Below are 19,140 nucleotides of genomic sequence, written 5' to 3' on the forward strand. Positions count from 1 at the left end.
TCGAGCAGGGCAAGGCTCGACACTTTTGGATCGAGGATGGATTGTTGATGACCAAGGGAAACCGCGTATATATTCCGAGAGGCGGGGACCTACGGAAATCACTTCTTTCCGAATGCCACGACACACTTTGGGCGGGACACCAAGGACAGGAGCGCACGTTTGCCTTGGTGAAGAGGGCCTACTATTGGCCACAACTACGGGACGATGTCGAAACGTATGTCCGCACTTGCTTGATTTGTCAACAGGACAAGGCAGACCATCAGAAGAAGGCTGGTTTGCTGCAACCACTTCCCATCCCAAAGCGTCCATGGGAGAGCGTCTCCATGGATTACATCTCTGGATTGCCTAAAGTCGGGGACTTAGGCTCTATTATAGTCGTGGTAGATCGTTTGTCAAAATATGCTACATTCATCGCAGCACCCAAACACATTACAGCAGAAGGGACGGCTCATCTCTTCTTCAAGCACATCGTCAAACATTGGGGACTGCCGAAAGATATTGTCAGTGATCGTGACTCCCGTTTCACTGGCGTCTTCTGGACCGAGTTGTTCAAACTCCTCGGGTCCACACTTTCCATGAGCTCGAGCTATCATCCACAGTCCGATGGTCAGACAGAACGCTTTAATTCTATGTTGGAGGACTACCTTCGGCACTTTGTGCGAGGTACGCAGAAGGATTGGGTGAAGCTCCTGGATGTCGCTCAGCTGTGTTTCAATGCTCAAAGAACCGCTTTATTCTATGTTGGAGGACTACCTTCGGCACTTTGTGCGAGGTACGCAGAAGGATTGGGTGAAGCTCCTGGATGTCGCTCAGCTGTGTTTCAATGCTCAAAAGAGCTCTTCGCCTAACAAGAGCGCTTTTGAAATCGTCACTGGACAGCAGCCGCTCCTTCCTCACACTCTTGACATCCCACAAAGTGTGAGATCCCCTCTTGCTCGAAGTTTCTCCCAGGAGTGGAAGCAGAATGTTGATATCGCTAAAAGTTGCCTGGAGACAGCCCAGAAGCGGATGAAGAAGTATGCAGATCAGAATCGCCGCTTCGTTGAGTTCAATGCGGGAGACCTGGTGCTGGTGAAGGTCCCGGATCCGAGATTGTCAAAGTCATCAAGGGGGAGAGATCCTCGGTTGATGCAGAAATATGTTGGTCCTTTGCCGGTCCTTAGGCGTATTGGGACGGTAGCATACAAGGTGGAGCTGCCGCCGTGGTGGAAGATCCACAACGTCTTCCATGTCAGCCAATTGAAGAAGTATTCAGCAGACAGGGAAGACGATACCCGCAATCAACCCAGCCGCCCACAACTCGAATTGAAGAAGACGGAGAAGACGGTGGCTGAAGCGATCCTAGATCACCGAGTGACGAGTACCGCGAAGAAAGACCACACAGAGTACTTGGTGAAATGGAGGGGATGCAGCAGCGAGGAGAACACTTGGGAGCGAGTGACGAACCTAAAGGCGTTTCTACCCCTTGGCGAAGCGTACCATGCTTCCGTAGCGCCGGGGACGTCGCTATCTCAGGTGGGGGAGAATGTCACGGGCTGCCCGCACACTAGGCCCCCGTGACGCGCACTTCGGCCACTCAACCGTTCTACATGGCCGACCACTCAGCCTTCATCGACAGACGACGGACACCCAACTGTGTTAGAGTCTTAGGTGTAAGCCTTTTATTGATTTGTTACTGCTTTGTTATTTGCTTTATGTTGTTTAGATTCCTCAAGGGGACGTTACGCCTCTTGAGTTGCAAATTTCAGCTTTCCTAGTGTCTAGTGTAGGCGATAGGATTTATTTTTTTAAGCCTATTATAGGGGGGAATGAGTTCAAGAAGCTTGGTTTAGTGACGTGTTGGAGTCCCCCTCAAGGCGAACCCCTTGCTCTAGCATCGTTGATCATTGTATACGCATTTTCAGTTCAATGCAATTTGGTTTTCTGAATCCGCGTGCGCAATTTACTGTTTTGTGATTTGTTCCTCCCGACTCTGATATATTCGGCGCGCTGCATTTGTGCCGAGCGGAGGTATTGGCGGACGTAGTCAGCGGACTACTAGCCACACGACGCGCTATGTGATAGGCGCCTCGTGAGACATGGGGAGGTAGTGACAATAAATAACAATACTGGGCTCTACGAGTCTTGTAATTGGAATGTGTACAATCTAAAACAAAGCATTGTGATGGTCCCTGCGGATGCTCACGCAATGTTATTTCTGCCCAGTGCTCTGAATGTCAAAGTGAAGAAATTCAACCAAGTGCGGGTAAATGGAGGGAGTAACTATGACTCTCTTAAGGTAGCCAAATGCCTCGTCATCTAATTAGAGACGAGCATGAATGTATTAACGAGATTCCCATTGTCCCTATCTACTATCCAGCGAAACCACAGCCAAGGGAATGGGCTTGGTGGAATCAGCGAGGAAAGAAGACCCTGTTGAGCTTGACTCTAGTCCGACTTTGTGAAATCACTTAAGAGTTGTAGGATAAGTGGGAGCCGAAAGGTGAAAGTGAAATACCACTACTTTTAACGTTATTTTACTTATTTTGTGAATCGGAGGCGGGGCACCGCCCCTCCTTTTGGACCCAAGGCACGCTCTGACGGGCTGATCTGGGCGGAATACATTGTCAGGTGGGGAGTTTAGTTGGGGTGGCACATCTGTTAAAAGATAACGTAGGTGTCCTAAGATGAGCTCTACGAGAATAGAAATCTCGTGTGGAATAGAAGGGTAAATGCTCATTTCTATTCTGATTTCCAGTATAAATACATACCGTGAAAGCGTGGCCTAACGATCATTTAGACCTTTAAAATTTGAAGCTAGACGTGTCAGAAAAATTACCACAGGGATAACTGGCTTGTGGCAACCAAACATTCATAGTGACTTTGCTATTTCATCCTTCGATGACGACTCTTTCTACCATTGTGAAGCATAATTCACCAAGTATTTGATTGTTCACACACCAATAGGAAACGTGAGCTGGGTTTAGACCATCGTGAGATAGATTAGTTTTACCCGACTGATGACGTCGTCGCAATAGTAATTAAACCTAGTACGAGAGGAACCATTGATTCGCACAATTGGTCCTCGCGCTTGGTTGAAAAACCAGTGACGCAAAGCCACCATGCGCCGGATTATGACTCAACGCTTCTAAGTTAATATTTGCGCTAAAAGCGACGCATACGCCCACCGTCCGCTTGTCGACCCGCCGTAGGGGCCCCAGGGTCCCCAAGGGCACGTGTCGTTAGCCAAACCATCGCGGAAGACGAGCCGCGCTGGCCGCCTTGAAATACAATCCCATCGAGCGGCGGGTAGAATCATTTGCAAATGACTTAGATACGCGACGGGGTATTGTAAGCGGTAGAGTGTCACTGCTGCCACGATTAGCTAAAATTCAACCCTTTGTCATTTCGATTTGTTCCTCACGAGGCGCCTTCCCCAACGCGTACCGTGTGGCTAGTAGTCCGCTGACTACTTCTGCAAATCGCAACACATTCCCGCTCGGCACTAACGCAGTGCGCTGACAGGAATCACAAAATGGGAGGAATAATCACACGACAGTAAATTGTACACGCAATTTAAGAAAGGAGCTTTTATTTATACTGAAAAATGCATATACAATAAACGACGGTAGAGCAAGGGGACCGCTATGAGGGGGACTCTAACACGTCACTAGATCAGGCTTCTTATACTCATTCCCCCATATAATAGGTTTAAAAAGATAAATTCTATTAAAAACAGTAGACATTAAGAAGATTGAAAAATGTACCTCAGGAGGCCTAACATCCCAGGAGCAATCTAAACAAAACAAAGCAAAGTAACAAAGAGAAAATAAAGACCAACACTTAAAACTCTAAAATTGCGGAAGTCCAGCGTCTGTCAGCGAAGGTTGATTGGTCAGTCGTGTAGAGCAGTTAAGTGGCCGAAGTGTGCGTTAAAGGTGTAGAGTGCGCAGGCAGCCCGTGACACCCTCCCCCAACTGAGATGACGACGTCCTCGGCTCATGGGAAGCATGATAAGCTTCGACAAGTTGTAGAAACGCCTTGAGTTTCGTCACCCGCTCCCAAGTGTTCTCCTCGCTGTAGCATCCCCTCCATTTTACCAAGTACTCCATTTGGGGTAGACCATGTCGTCATCTGTTCGATCGCTGCCTCCGGAGACCCAAAATCAGTAACCACCCTGTTGCGAATTTCGACAAGTCGTTGAAGGAGTGGAGAATCCCCCTTTTTCGGTTGCCAGTCTCAGATTGATACACCTCTAAGGTAGACACCATTGACCCACTGCACCCACGACGTGTCTGCCTTGCGGTGAATGTTCCATAATACACGGGAAAGGAAAGCTACATTCCAAGACTGTATGTACCGAATATCGAGTCCACCTTCTTCCTTGGGATGGCAAATTTTCTTCCAAGCGATCGGTGCCCTCCTAGAGTTCCATAGGAAATTCCTACAAAGTCGGTGGATTTTCTCGATGACCGCCGCTGGAAGTGGAAAAACTTGAAACCAAAAGCACTCCACCCCCTGAATAACTGAACGGAAAAACCCATGAAGGGAGCCATTCAAAGCCACTGAAAAAGATGAATTGCAAATGCATTCCATAATCCAAGATATAAACAGTGGGGGAAAACCATACCCGTGAAGTAATCAGGCGAGAAATGTCTATGAGACCGAGTCAAACGCCTTGCGTAGGTCGACGTTGATAGTACATCAAGGTGAAATCCATTACCTCAAGTACTACCCCACCATTTTTTTGGCTAAGAAAATATTATCCGTGATATTACGGCCTCCAACAAACGTAGCTTGGCATCGGTCAATCAAGTGCTCCAAAGCGGGCGCAAGCCGATCTGAGATGATTTTCGTGATTGCCTTGTAGATGACATTACAGCACAAAATCGATCGGTAATCCGCAATAGAGGTGGAATGATCTAATTTCGGCACGAGGGCAATGATAGTGTGGTTGAGCTGCCGTAGCATCCGCCCACTCCTAAAGAAATCCAAGACGGACCTACAAACTTAATCACCCACAATGTTCCATGCTTTCTTGAAAAAGCACGAGGAATATCCATTTGGGTCGGGAGCCTTGTTGTCGCTAATATGGAATATGGCATCCTTGACCTCCAACGTCGTGACTGCCCGACAAAGCTCCACGTTATGCTCGGGGGAGAGTATGGGGCCCTATTCAAACACACCATCATTGACAGGGAGGGTGTGAGCCTCGGTGCCCAAGAATGATGTGTAGTAATCGACGAACTCTTGGGCAATATTCTCGGCAGCAGTGATAATAGTCCCGTCCGCCCAAGTGACTGTCTCAATGGAATTCCTTGCGACATTCCTCTTCAGCATGTCGTGGAAGAACTTGGTGTTGCGGTCCCCCTCTTTAAGAAAGTGGATTTTGGCTATCTGATAGAAGAAGTGTCGTGCGGCCTCGTCAAGAAAAACGGCCTTCCTCCTAAGATCTCCCAAAGAGTCTCGGAGCATCACATCTCACAGATTGGATTCAAGTTGACTCTGGGCATCTTGTAGTGCAAGCTCAGCCTCTTTGGCCCTGGTAGAGATGTGGCTGTAGTGCTGCTTGTTAAATACCTTGAGCGCGCTTTTAAGTGCTTTCAGTCTCCTACAAAGGCTGAATTGCGGCGTTCCCTCCACGCTCAAGTTCCATCTTGCTTCAACAGTAGCTAAGAAATTATGATCTGCCCACATATTGAAAAAGCAAAATCATTTTGGCTTAGTGGGTGCATAATCAAAGATAGAAATAATACCCGGAGAGTGGTCGAAAAGGCATCCCGATGGGTTGAAATGGGTGTTGCAATGCAAATTGACCTGAAACCATTCATTGTTGTATAAGACCTTATCGACCTTGCACCATACAGGGTTGCTTTCGTTGTTGGAATACCATGTGTAGTAGCAGCCCATAGTGGGAACATCGAGTAATCCAAGCGCTACACAGCAGTCCACAAAATCCTTAAACTCATACCAAGTCGGGGCCACTCCAAGCTACTTCTCCTCGGGAGATTTCACACAATTGAAATCGCCCATAATAAGCCATGGCATGCTCAGTGCTAGTCCCAAATCAGAAAGCTTCTCCCACATGCTCCTTCTATTGACAACAGATTACAGACCATATATGTAAATGAGAATAGAAGGAGAGTTGAGAGGACTTATTCATGGCACGGCAGTGGATCACTTGGGGCGATATATCCACGGGATGTAGGTCAATGACTGCCGGGTCCCAAACCACAAGAATGCGTCCGCCAGCGATGGTGTCAAAGTTGTTGGTTTGGCACCATCCCAGAATTGAGCGGCTAAAAATCTTCGGCATAGATGATGCTGCAAGCTGTCTCCAAAATGTCCAAGAAACAAAGCCGGTTATTCTTAATGAGGTGGGCAACCACATTGTGTTTGAGAAGCTAAAGCCCCTCAAGTTCCAAAATCCAATCTTCATGGGGATAGGGGGGGGACTCCCCTCCGGCCTGCTTCTTCGATTTGCTGCAGGTCGTTGCAATCTCATCAGTTTTGTTCCCTGCATTGCGTGTTGCGTGGTCGTCGGGGAATCCGTTGATGAGCACTCTGAATATGCCGGAGAAGCAACCTCCTTATCCTTAGGCTATGGAGCCTTCATGGTTAGCCGTCCCTATTCCACCTTGCCCGCCGGTGGAGAAGTCGATTGCTGCGCCTCCACTGCCAGCTTGGTTGCAGTAACTGTAGCTTTGCCCTTGTTCCTCCTCTGCACAACCATCCATTTAGCAAGCTTTTTCTTTGCTGCCTCTGCCGGCTTAACAAGTGCAGCAGCAGGGATGGCAGTGGCACAGACAGCTGCGGGGGGGAAGGGCCGGTAGACCTTGGCATGTCATGCAAGTGCCCAAATCTGTTGCAGGCTGTGCAGAATTTGGGGGTGAATTCGTAAACCACCGGCTATTTTCGGGTTATGCCATTTGGCATAACAAACTCCACTTCGTTGATGAGTTTTTTTTATGCATCGACCTCAACCAAAATACGGGCATACGAGACCCGTTCCATCTTCATAGTCAAAGAGTCCATGGCAATGGGAGTGCTAGGTCTCGAGCCAATTTTGCCAAGGGTATTCGGATGCCAACATTCGACGGGCAGCGATGGAAGTGGGACGCATACCGGCGTGAGACTGATGTCATCCTCCTTGAACTCGAAGCATGCCGGCATATGCTTCAAGAGGAGTAGCCGTCCGTAAACAAAGTATGGACCACCGGCCAGAATACGTTGGTTGTCCTCCTCCCGTGTGAAACGGAAAATCAACCAGCCACTCTCGTGCTGCTGGAAGCTGGCTCCCCATGAATAGGACAGTGCACGGATTGCCTTGAGTCTAGGAAATTTGCCGGCAACGTAGCCGACCAGGCAGAACCCCAATTTGGTTCGAATGTCTAGTAGGTCGTCGGAACCCAAAGTCAGGGGACCATCATCTACTGCGAATTTGTTGAGCTTGTTTTCAGCAGTAAGTTTACGGTTAGCGCTGAAAAGACCCGCGAAAGAGACCGATTTCTTCTCAGCATTTTCGGTCACCGGCAGTTTTTCCTCCGGCCGGTTGTCGGTTGCGTTTGCTGCAACATTCTTTGTGATATGGGAGGGAGTGGTCTCCATGTCAGAAATGAATTCATTAAAAGCCAAGGATATGACCTTGCCGGCAGCGGTGGTGGTGCCCTGCTTGGTGGCCGGTTTGGTGGTAGCAGTTTAGGTGGGGTCATCGGCCGTCGGTGACTGGCCGGCTGTCTTTGGCTGACCGGCAGTGGAAGTATCAGCATGTTGCTTTACTTTCTTTGACTTAGCCATTGCAGTATTTCCAGCCAAAATCAGAATGAGCAGTAGTGGCAGTCTGCTGCAGGCTCGAAAACGAAAATCTGTGCAGCAGCAGGCAGCAGGGAAACTGCAGTCTGCACAGCCTGTTCGCAGAGTTTGCAGCGCCCAAAAACAGAAATCCCTTGCGTACCTCCGGACAGCTGTTCTTGGCCGGAAAAAGTGGAGGAAATGGCCAGCAACAACAGGTAGTTGTTTATGCAGCAAAATGACGGTGAAACAGAGAGTTTTTTGCAGCAAAACACTCTCCAAGCAACAAGGAAGGTGATGCATCTGCTTGGAGAGGAAAATGACGGTTGGTCTAGCTTCAAACAAATGGGAGAGGCTTACCAGGTGGCAAGACGACCTCAAAACCCCAAAAACGTTCGGTAGAAACGACAAGCATCACAAGGAAGGGATTTTGGTCGGAGCAAACCTTGCAGAAACTTGAAGGAAAGTCGTAAAAGAGCGATTCCAAGGTGAGGCACTCTAGAGAGAAAACTTTCTAGAGAGAACATTCTTGGGAGCTCTTTCTTTTTTTTGGGTGAAATGTAAGTTTCATTAATCTAAGAATAATATTTATAGTGTACTCCGGGCATACCCGTAGAGATACAAAAGCCCACGCTAAAGATAAAGAACAATCAAACCGTGTGGGAAAAGTGTCCAAAGGACCCTATACAATGTAACCTTGACTAAATTAATAAGCCTCTCGGGACAGGGCATTGAGCCCTCGAAGATGACTTCGTTGCGATACTTACAAAGTGTGTACACAATGCATGCCAAAGCGAAGTGTCGCGTTTTGTTCTGCACGGAGGAACCTGTTTTCTCCTTCTTGATGTCTGGCCAAAAGGGTATCGTGGCATTCCGAAACAAGTGATTTCCATAGGGTAGACCTTGGCATGTCTCTTGCAAGTGCCCAAATCTGTTGCAGGCTATGTAGAATTTGGGGGTGAATTCGTAAACCACCGGCTCCTTTCGGGTTATGCCATTTGGTATAACAAACTCCACTTCGTCGATGAGTTTCTTTGATGCATCGACCTCAACCAGAATACGGGCATACGAGACCCGTTCCATCTTCATAGTCAAAGAGTGCATGGCAATGGGAGTGCCAGGTCTCGAGCCAATTTTGCCAAGGGTATTCGGATGCCAACATTCGACGGGCAGCAATGGAAGTGTGGCCCATACCCTCGTAAGACTGATGTCGTCCTCCTTGAACTCGAAGCATGCCAGCATATGCTTCAAAGGAACGGCCGTCCGCAGACGAAGTATGGACCATCAACCAGAATATGTTGGTTGTCCTCCTCCCGTGCGAAACGAAAAATCAACCAACCACTCTCGTGTTGCTGGAAGCTGGCTCCCCATGAATGGGACAGTGCACAAATTGCCTTGAGTCCGAGAAATTCGCCGACGAGGCAGAACCCCAATTTGGTTCAGACGTCTAGTAGGTCGTCAGAACCCAAAGTGAGGAAACCATCATCTACTGCGAATTTGTTGAGCTTGTTTTTAGCAGTGAGTCTACGGTTGGCGCTGAAAAGATCTGCGAAAGAGACCGATTTCTTCTCGGCATTTTCGATCACCGGTAGTTTTTCCTCTGGTTAGTTGTCGGTTGCGTTTGCTGCAACATTCTTTGTGATATGGGAGGGAGTGGCCTCCATATCAGAAATTAATTCAGTAAAATCCAAGGAACTGACCTTGCCGGCAGTGGTGGTGGCGCTCGGTTGCTGGCCGGCCGGTTTGATGGGCGGATGATAGACTGTTGCAGCAACAGTATTAGCAGTTTTGGCTGTAGCCGATAACCGGCCGGAGGACTGGCCAGAAGCAGCATTTGCAGCAGTTTCATTGGCTTCTTGTTTTTTGAGACAGATGGGGGTGTGCAGCAGTGGCAGAAGTTGCTGCAGAAAAATGCAGCACCAAAACAGGAAAGTGCTGCAAAAATTGCAAAAAACAACAGGTAGGCAGGGAAAGTGCAGGCTTTGCAGTGCAGCAGGCAGTTTTAGTTGCTACCTACCTACCTCCGGGCAGCTTGGTTTGGTTGGCAAAAATGGTGGAAAAATGCACAGCAATAGCAGCAAAATGATGGCAAAACAAACAGCAACACGGTGGCAAGCTTCAGCCCGTGCAAATGGCTGCAAATTGCAACAAAATTTAAGCCCGTGTGCAGATGAGTTTGGCCTGAGAAAATGGTGGATAAATGCCCAGTTGCAGCAGCAAAACAATGGCAAAAACACACAGCAACAGTAGCAAAACGATGGCAAGCTACAGCCTGTGCAAATGGCTGCAAATTGCAGCAAAATTTCGGCCAAAAAAGCAGCAAAAACAGCAAAAAGCAGCAGAAACTATTTTACAACTTCGGTGGGGGCTTTTCAGCCGGCAAGACAACTTCAAAACCCAAAACCGTTCGGTAGAAACGATGAGCAACCGAAGGGCAAACATTTAATCGGTCCGGAATTTGCAGAAACTTGTAGAAGAGACATGGAAGATTAAAATAAAGATGAGGCACTCTAGAGAGAAAACTTTCTAGAGAGAGAATCCTCTTGACCTCACTAGTGAGAGGTCTTTCTTTTTTTTGGGTGAAATGTAAGTTTAATTCATCCAAGAATATTTATAGTGTACTCCGGGCAATACTCGGAGAGATACAAACGCCCACGCTAAAGATTAAGAAACAATCAAACCGTGTGGGAAAAGTGTCCAAAGTACCCTATACAATGTAACCTTGACTAAAACAATAAGCCTCTCGGGACAGGGCGTTGAGCCTTCGAAGATGACTTCGTTACGATGCCTTCAAAGTGTGTACAACGTGCATGCCAAAGCGAGGTGTCGCGCTTTATTTTGCACGGAGGAACCTGTTTTCTCCTTCTTGAGCATTTGACCGCACTTTGAAGGGTTGACATAGTCCGATTAATGCCAAGCCAGTGTCGGATGCATGACCAAACGAAGTTGCTGAACGGGCACTCAAAGAAAAGGTGCTTGGTCGATTCCTTGGTGTTGATGCATAGTGAGCACAAATCCTCCTCTTGGAGGAACCGAAGTCTGTCCCTCGTAGCTAGTCTACCGCGCAAGCCAAGCCACAAGATAAATGAGTATTTCGGCGGGATAAAAGCCTTCCAAATAGTCGCTTTCCAGGTTGCCTCGCAAGTTTCGGCCTGAAGTACTTATAAGCTTTTGACGTTTGGAGACCCTTTGGGGTAGACCATCTCGTCATTGTTCAATAGCTGCCTCCGAAGATCCAAATTCAGTGACCACCCTGTTGCGAATTTCGGCAAGCCGTTGAAGGAGTGGAGAATCCCCCTTCTTCTGTTGCCAGTCCCAGATTGATGCATCTCTAAGGTAGACACCATTGACCCACGACACCCACAATGTATCTGCCTTGCGGTGGATGTTCCATAATACACGAGCAAGTAGAGCCACGTTCCAAGACTGTATGTGCCGAATACCGAGTCCACCTTCCTTGGGATGACAGATTTCCTCCCAAGCGATCGGTGCCCTCCTAAAGTTCCATAGAAAATTCCTGCAAAGTCGATGGATTTTCTCAATGACCGCCGCTGGACGTGGAAAAACATGGAGCCAATAGCACTCCACCCCCTGAATAACTGAACGGATAAGTTCCAGTCGGCCTGATAAGGATTTGCCCGCCACTTCGAAATGCAGTTGGCAATTTGATCCACAAGCGGTGAGTACTTGGTGACCGAAAGCCGCTGTGCTTCTAGTGGAATGCCAAGGTATCTGACCGGCATCTCACCTCTCGCAAATTTCGTTCGAGCGAGAATGCCGTCAAGCTCCTTATTTTGAATGCCCGCTGTGAAAATGCTTGACTTAGAGGTATTGACGATGAGGTCGGATGCGTCCCTGAACACTTGGAGACATTCCATTAAGATATAGATAGATGGAAGGTCGCCACAGGAGAAAAGCATGAGGTCGTCGGCAAGAGTTCAGAGACGCATCCGCATCTTCCATCTATCCACATCTCTCGTGGCGACCTTCCATCTATCCACATCTTAATGGAATATCTCCAAGAGTTCAGGGACGCATCCGGCCTCACCGTCAATACCTCTAAGTCAAGCATTTTCACAGCGGGCATTCGAAATGAGGAGCTTGATGGGATTCTCGCTCGGACGGAATTTGCGAGAGGTGAGATGCCGGTCAGATACCTAGGCATTCCACTAGAGGCACCGCGACTTTCGGTCACCAAGTACTCACCGTTTGTGGATCAAATTGCCAACTGCATTTCGAAGTGGACGGGCAAATCCTTATCTTATGCAGGCCGACTGGAACTTATCCGTTCAGTTATTCAGGGGGTGGAGTGCTATTAGCTCCAAGTTTTCCCACTTCCAGCGGCGGTCAACGAGAAAATCCACCGATTTTGCAGGAATTTTCTATAGAACTCTAGGAGGGCACCGATCGCTTGGGAGGAAAATCTGTCATCCCAAGGAAGAAGGTGGACTCGGTATTCGACACATACAGTCTTGGAACGTGGCTCTACTTGCTCGTGCATTATGGAACATCCACCGCAAAGCAGACACATGGGTGTCGTAGGTCAACGGTGTCTACCTTAGAGATGCATCAATCTGGGACTGGCAACCGAAGAAGGGGGATTCTCCACTCCTTCAATGGCTTGCCGAAATCCGCAACAGAGTGGTCACTGAATTTGGATCTTCGGAGGCAGCTATTGAACAATGACGAGATGGCCTACCCCAAAGGGTCTCCAAACGTCAAAAGCTTATGAGTACTTCAGAACAAAACTTGCGAGGCAGCCTTGGAAAGCGGCTATTTGGAAGGCTTTTATCCCGCCGAAGTACTCATTTATTTTAGAGGAGGATTTGTGCTCACTATGCATCAACACCAAGGAATCGGCCAAGCACCTTTTCTTTGAGTGCCCGTGCAGCAACTTCGTTTGGTCACGCATCCAACACTGGCTTAGCATTAATCGGAGTATGTCAACCCTTCAAAGTGCGGTCAAGTGGCTCAAGAAGGAGAAAACAGGTTCCTCCGTGCAGAACAAAGCGCGACACCTCGCTTTGGCATGCACGGTGTACACAGTTTGGAGGCATCGCAATGAAGTCATCTTCAAGGGCTCAACGCCCTGTCCCGAGAGGCTTATTGTTTTAGTCAAGGTTACATTGTATAGGGTGCTTTGGACACTTTTCCCACACGGTTTGATTGTTTCTTAATCTTTAGCGTGGGTTTTTGTATCTCTCCGGGTATTGCCCGGAGTACACTGTAAATATTTTTGGATGAAGTAAACTTACATTTCACCCAAAAAAAAGAAACACCTCTCAGTAGTGAGGTCAAGAGGATTCTCTCTCTAGAAAATTTTCTCTCTAGAGTGCCTCATCTTTGTTTTAATCTTCCATGTCTTTTCTTCAAGTTTTTGCAAATTCCGGACCGAATAAACGTTTTCCCTTCGGTTGCTCATCGTTTCTACCGAACGGTTTTGGATTTTGAAGTCGTCTTGCCGGCTGAAAAGCCCCCACCGAAGTTGTAAAATAGTTTCTGCTGCTTTCTGCTGTTTTTGCTGCTTGTTTGGGCGAAATTCTGCTGCAATTTGCAGCCAGTTCCACAGGCTGCAGCTTGCCATCGTTTTGCTGCTGTTGCTGTGCGTTTTTGCCACTGTTTTCCTGCTGCAGCTGGGCATTTCTCCACCATTTTCTCAGGCCAAACTCAGCTGCACACGGGCTTAAATTCTGTTGCAATTTGCAGCCATTTGCACGGGCTGAAGCTTGCCAACGTGTTGCTGCTGTTGCTGTTCGTTTTGCCATCATTTTGCTGCTATTGCGGTGCATTTTTCCACCATTTTTGCCGACCAAACCAAGCTGCCCGGACGTAGGTGGGACTTTTCCATTTCTGGCAGCAACTAAAACTGCCTGCTGCACTGCAAAGCCTGCACTTTCCCTGCCTGCCTGCTGTTTTCTGCAATTTCTGCAGCACTTTCCTGTTTTGGTGCTGCATTTTTCTGCAGCAACTTCTGCCACTGCTGCACACCCCCATCTGTCTCAAAAACCAGCTATGGCAAAAAACAAGAAGCCAATGAAACTGCTGCAAATGCTGCTTCCGACCAGCCCTCCGACCGGTCATCGGCTACAGCCAAAACTGCTAATACTATTGCTGCAACAGTCCATCATCCGCCCACCAAACAGGCCGGCCAGCAACCGAGCGCCACCACCATTGCCGGCAAGGTCAGTTCCTTGGCTTTTACTGAATTCATTTCTGACATGGAGGCTACTCCCTCCCATATCACAAAGAATGTTGCAGCAAACGCAACCGACAACCGACCGGAGGAAAAACTGCCGGTGATCGAAAATGCCAAGAAGAAATCGGTCTCTTTCGCGGGTCTTTTTAGCGCCAACCGTAAACTCACTGCTAAAAACAAGCTCAACAAATTCGCAGTAGATGATGATTCTCTCACTTTGGGTTCCGACGACCTACTAGACGTCTGAACCAAATTGGGGTTCTGCCTCATCGGCAAATTTCCCGAACTCAAGGCAATCTGTGCACTGTCCCATTCATGGGGAGCCAGCTTCCAGCAACATGAGAGTGGCTGGTTGATTTTTCATTTCGCACGGGAGGAGGACAGCTAACATATTCTGGGCGGTGGTCCATACTTCGTCTGCGGACGGTCGTTCCTTTGAAGCATATGCCGGCATGCTTCGAGTTCAAGGAGGACGACATCAGTCTCACGCCGGTATGGGCCACACTTCCATTGCCGCCCTTCGAATGTTGGCATCCGAATACCCTTGGCAAAATTGGCTCGAGACCTGGCACTCCCATTGTCATGGACTCTTTGACTATGAAGATGGAACAGGTCTCGTATGCCCGTATTCTGGTTGAAGTCGATGCATCAAAGAAACCCATCGACGAAGTGGAGTTTGTTATGCCAAAGAAACTCATCAAAGAAACTCCCGTTTCACTGACGCCTTCTGGACCAAGCTATTCAAAATCCTAGGGTCCAAACTTTGTATGAGCTCGAACTATCATCCACAGTCCGATGGTCAGACAGAATGCTTTAATTCTATGTTGGAGGACTACCTTCGGCACTTTGTGCGAGGTACGCAGAAGGATTGGGTGAAGTTCTTGAATATCGCTCAGTTGTGCTTCAATGCTCAAAAAAATATATTCTCCTAAAGTGTGCCTGTTTAGATATTCTAAGCTTCAAGTCGAAATGTTTTTAATTAACTATTCTATTACCTTCAGGGTCTTTTGCAGTCTCAGCTACAATTAGCTAACGAAGAAAGTGGACATAATAAAAGGTATTGCTCTACGTTCATCTCATGCGGTGAGGAGTTTCTCATTTTTAATATTCTGTGTGTTTCTGACTGCTAATATGAAGGAATCACCATAATGCATAAGATGTATATCTGTATCTTCCTTTGCGGAAGTTTCACCGTTGCGGTGGTGATAGTTTGGTAAACTATTATTTGTATGATTATAGTATTTTTGACTGGTGGAGGCCATACTTCACTCTTTTTGAAAGGAGAAGCTGGATGATGTATCCTGTTTGTAAAATTCAGCCTGGCTGAATTTACAGGATACATCATCCAGCTTCTCCTTTCAAAAAGAGTGAAGTATGGCCTCCACCAGTCAAAAATACTATACTATTACAAATAATAGTTTACCAAACTATCACCACCGCAACGGTGAAACTTCCGCAAAGGAAGATACAGATATACATCTTATGCATTATGGTGATTCCTTCATATTAGCAGTCAGAAACACACAGAATATTAAAAATGAGAAACTCCTCACCGCATGAGATGAACGTAGAGCAATACCTTTTATTATGTCCACTTTCTTCGTTAGCTAATTGTAGCTGAGACTGCAAAAGACCCTGAAGGTAATAGAATAGTTAATTAAAAACATTTCGACTTGAAGCTTAGAATATCTAAACAGGCACACTTTAGGAGAATATATTTCGTCGTCGGCAGGCAAGTTGAAGCCCAATCGTTACATAATCAATCAGCCTCAAATGAACACTCATATTTCATTTCTGATAGTACACAAATAATATGGCATTTCCTAAATGGAACTCTCTTCCCAAAAGCACACTCTCATTAGATTTGTTGGGACACCAAAGCACAAACTTGTAAACCTACCTAAAAGTTTCGTTTTCTACTCTAAGTAAAACTCGAGTCCCCCAGGGGACAACCCAATGGATTGACCTTCAAATTTCCTACTAGAGGTCTTGAGTTCAAATAAAAGTAGGTGCACGTTTAAAAAAAAATCTATGTAAAGCTCCATGTCAGTTCAATATGGAACTGAGGGAGTATTCGATCTAGTTCCCCGAAATTATATGATGCCTGAGGTCAGATTTTAAAACAGCTTGGTTGCACTTATTTTCAAGATATTCAATTTTAAAACAGCTTGGTATGCGAAGTAAACCCAGCCTTGAATGCAATTAGCGTGTGAAAGCCATCTGACACCATGAAAAAAGTATTCAGAGAGTACGTGGAAGACAAATTTATTGCTGGTAAGTCCCGAATCTCCAAAACGGGTTGGTACAAGGAAGCAACATGCAGAAGGATTATCAGAGAGATAAGGTTAATATGATTAATTGAAGTTACAAAGTTGATTTCATCTGCCAAAAGTACATCAGTTTTATGTGCTTTCATGCAATGAAATCAGGATGTCATCATTGCACTGATAAACTAAACACTAACACTCTTATTTAATTTGCTTTTATAGTAAGCTCATCTTTCTTCACAGTCCACTATTGCCATTTCCCAGGATGTATTTGATGAATAATCTTAATGTTAAGTACATTAAATATAAGTTGATCCATTGTAATTGATGATGCAACTAAATTCCCAAAGAGTCATCCCACATTAGATAGTAGCATTCTTCTACTCGACAGAGAGCTAAGGAAGTACACGAACCCAGTCTTTTTCGGAACCACGTTAGAAAATTCTAACTAACTTGGCTGCCAGTTATATGACCGGTGTGGCTAACATCACAAACAAGTTCAAAACTGAAATTTCTTAACAAATGGTAAAAAAGACATCTGACGGATTCACAATTTGTTAGCTGGAAAATCACCATAAGGCTTAATCCATCCAAAACCCAACTTGCTCAACAGTTCTAATGTTATAGGGAAGATTAATGTGGATTAACATAATCAAGGTTCAAAGATTTCAGTATGTATACTAAGTCAATGGTCTTTTTGATAGAAAAATATTAGTATTTTTCTTAATTAATGGTGCCACAAACTGCAAAATAAAAATTTTTAAGCTTCTTATTTTTTATTTTTTATTTTTTTGTCCTTTTTCCTAGAGGAGAAGCATATGAATCTTGTCAGTATACAACTAAGAGACACCCACCGAACTCCAATTAAAAACCTGACTTGTGCATGGCTAAAGGCAAACTCTACACATCCTCACAGGATCAGACACATGAGATACTTTCAAAGCACATCCAAATTTATACGCAGTGGACAACCTCCTATATGTTTCAACAATGTTAGCAGGCTAATAGCATTAACTAATTCCGCCATGGAGAAATCTTCAAGATAAAAAGTTGTTTCACCTTCTCTCTTTCGAGACTAAGAAGACGAGTTTGAGCTTGTTCGACTTCATCCATTAAAAGATTAACTTCTGATTGTTTTGAAGCTCTCTCCTCCTCTGAGATTACAGAAACAATAGAGTTAACTACAACAAGAGGATGGCCCAATTAACTAATCTTTTAAAAAAGTTTAATGCAAAGTAGCCTGAATTGCTTAACTTGTGCCCTGGATGTAATAATAATGAAAAAAGCAAAAAACAAACAAAGCACTTTAACCTGATTGGGCACGAAGCTCAAACAACTGGCTTTGTGCAAATTCATGCAGTTTCCGCCTAGTGGAAACACTTTCTTGAGCTTACCGTAACTGATCTTGCAACATCCGTTCTCTGCCTCATTGCAAGGACAAAAAATGTTATTTCCAAACTGGGATAAAGAAATAATGTCCGCCTAGTAACATGGTATCTTTTCTTCCACCTTTTCTGGGGGAAATAATGTGCATACTCTTCTTAACACTGAGAAACCACCATAAAAGTAAAATGCCCTTGCAAGTTACAGTGAACATGGTACCATTCTTTTAGAACCTCCATTGTTTTCTGGTTCTCTTCAGCCAGATTGCGTTGCTTAATGTCAACAATTTCTTTAACTTTTTCCTCCATCTTAACCAACATCAAATACACAAATCAATACAGCATCAAGAAAATCATGACAGTTTATGCTGCTTGTATACATTTACAATATAACTGTAAGTTTCTTTGACAAATATCCAATATCAAAGAATACCATGAAAGCTCATACCACAATTGATATAGAAAGAATACAGGTTATGCATTATAGATACTGCACAAGGAGCCCATAAAGTGAGAATGATCTTGTAATTGGGGACATACAAAGGAAAAATAGATTTGTCATGCTCACAACTGATTTTTAATACCATTAGCATCTCAATAGATTCAGAGAGTAATTGATTTACTCCTCCAACCTATAATATCCAGGAAACTCAGTATTGGGATGTCATCCATTCAACTAGGTTCATGATTTTTTACTACCGTGTGGGGTTAGCCATAAAATTGTCACAGTTAGCTCCATCTGAATTGAGGAATCAAAGGAGTAGAGGGGGCAGCAGTTGTTCTTTGGTTTCATTAGGCAACAAGCATAATAAAATGGCTTACTTAAGGCAACAATTTCAAAATTTTCTCTTAAAATTAGATGGATGCAAAATTGGTGCTAGAGATATACTAAAATATGTTAAAAAATTCATTAATAACAGGGTCTTTCACTTCTTCGAAAAAAATGATAGTATAAAGAAGAATCCTTCTTTTAGTCTCTTCACCATTCTAGAGTCATTTTGTATATGCTAAACCCCATGATGACTTTACTCAATCCTTCACTCTGTTTCGAGAACCATCTTCCACTCGCAATCAATCAAGTTTGGCTTTCATATTCTCAGTAAAACTTTCAGAACCTATCGAGATCCTATTATTTCTCTGCAAGAGTATAACACAAATATGTAATTTTAATCAAGAAAATAAGTAGCTTCTTGGGGGTCAAAAGAACTGAACTATGCAAGCATAAGATAAGACAATAGAGTCCAAGCAAAAACAGAGGATGCAGAAACTGATGATGGTTCACTGGACGAGGACCTCCAGATTGATAGTTGAAACCAAACATAGATTCCTATATAGGAGCCTCTTTGCTGAAGATGTTGATAACTGTCTGTTGCTATTAATTTTGCAGGAGTTAATGCTTCATCATCAAATCTCTATGTGCATATCTCTTCGGTTGCAATTTTGGTTGCTTTCCAATTGCTCTCAGTCAGTGTCGAACTCCAAATGTTTCTAGGAGATGGTCTCCTCGTTTTTGTCTATTTTGGAA

At 45.4% G+C, this 19,140-nt stretch overlaps 1 protein-coding gene and 1 long non-coding RNA gene across 3 annotated transcripts; both read right to left on the reverse strand.

Annotated features, from left to right (window-relative positions):
- Window positions 1-4,218: 4,218 nt before the first annotated feature.
- Window positions 4,219-5,454, reverse strand: LOC110011436. Its single transcript, XM_020691508.1, has 2 exons — window positions 5,166-5,454; window positions 4,219-4,544 (listed from the first exon to the last, which is right to left on the reverse strand). The coding sequence occupies exons 1-2, from the start codon at window positions 5,452-5,454 to the stop codon at window positions 4,219-4,221; spliced, it is 615 nt and encodes a 204-aa protein (XP_020547167.1).
- A 9,927-nt stretch (window positions 5,455-15,381) lies between these two features.
- Window positions 15,382-18,288, reverse strand: LOC105179979. Of its 2 annotated transcripts, XR_849435.2 has the most exons (3): window positions 17,545-18,288; window positions 17,293-17,387; window positions 15,382-15,601 (listed from the first exon to the last, which is right to left on the reverse strand). It is a non-coding gene; the product is annotated as an uncharacterized LOC105179979 (long non-coding RNA). The 2 variants fall into 2 exon arrangements; XR_002286449.1 differs by lacking the exon at window positions 15,382-15,601 and having other exon boundaries at window positions 17,042-17,387; window positions 17,545-18,286.
- Window positions 18,289-19,140: the final 852 nt, after the last annotated feature.

The sequence above is a fragment of the Sesamum indicum genome, unplaced genomic scaffold (genome assembly GCF_000512975.1).
Source record: "Sesamum indicum cultivar Zhongzhi No. 13 unplaced genomic scaffold, S_indicum_v1.0 scaffold00261, whole genome shotgun sequence".
Classification (NCBI taxonomy): Eukaryota; Viridiplantae; Streptophyta; class Magnoliopsida; order Lamiales; family Pedaliaceae; genus Sesamum; species Sesamum indicum.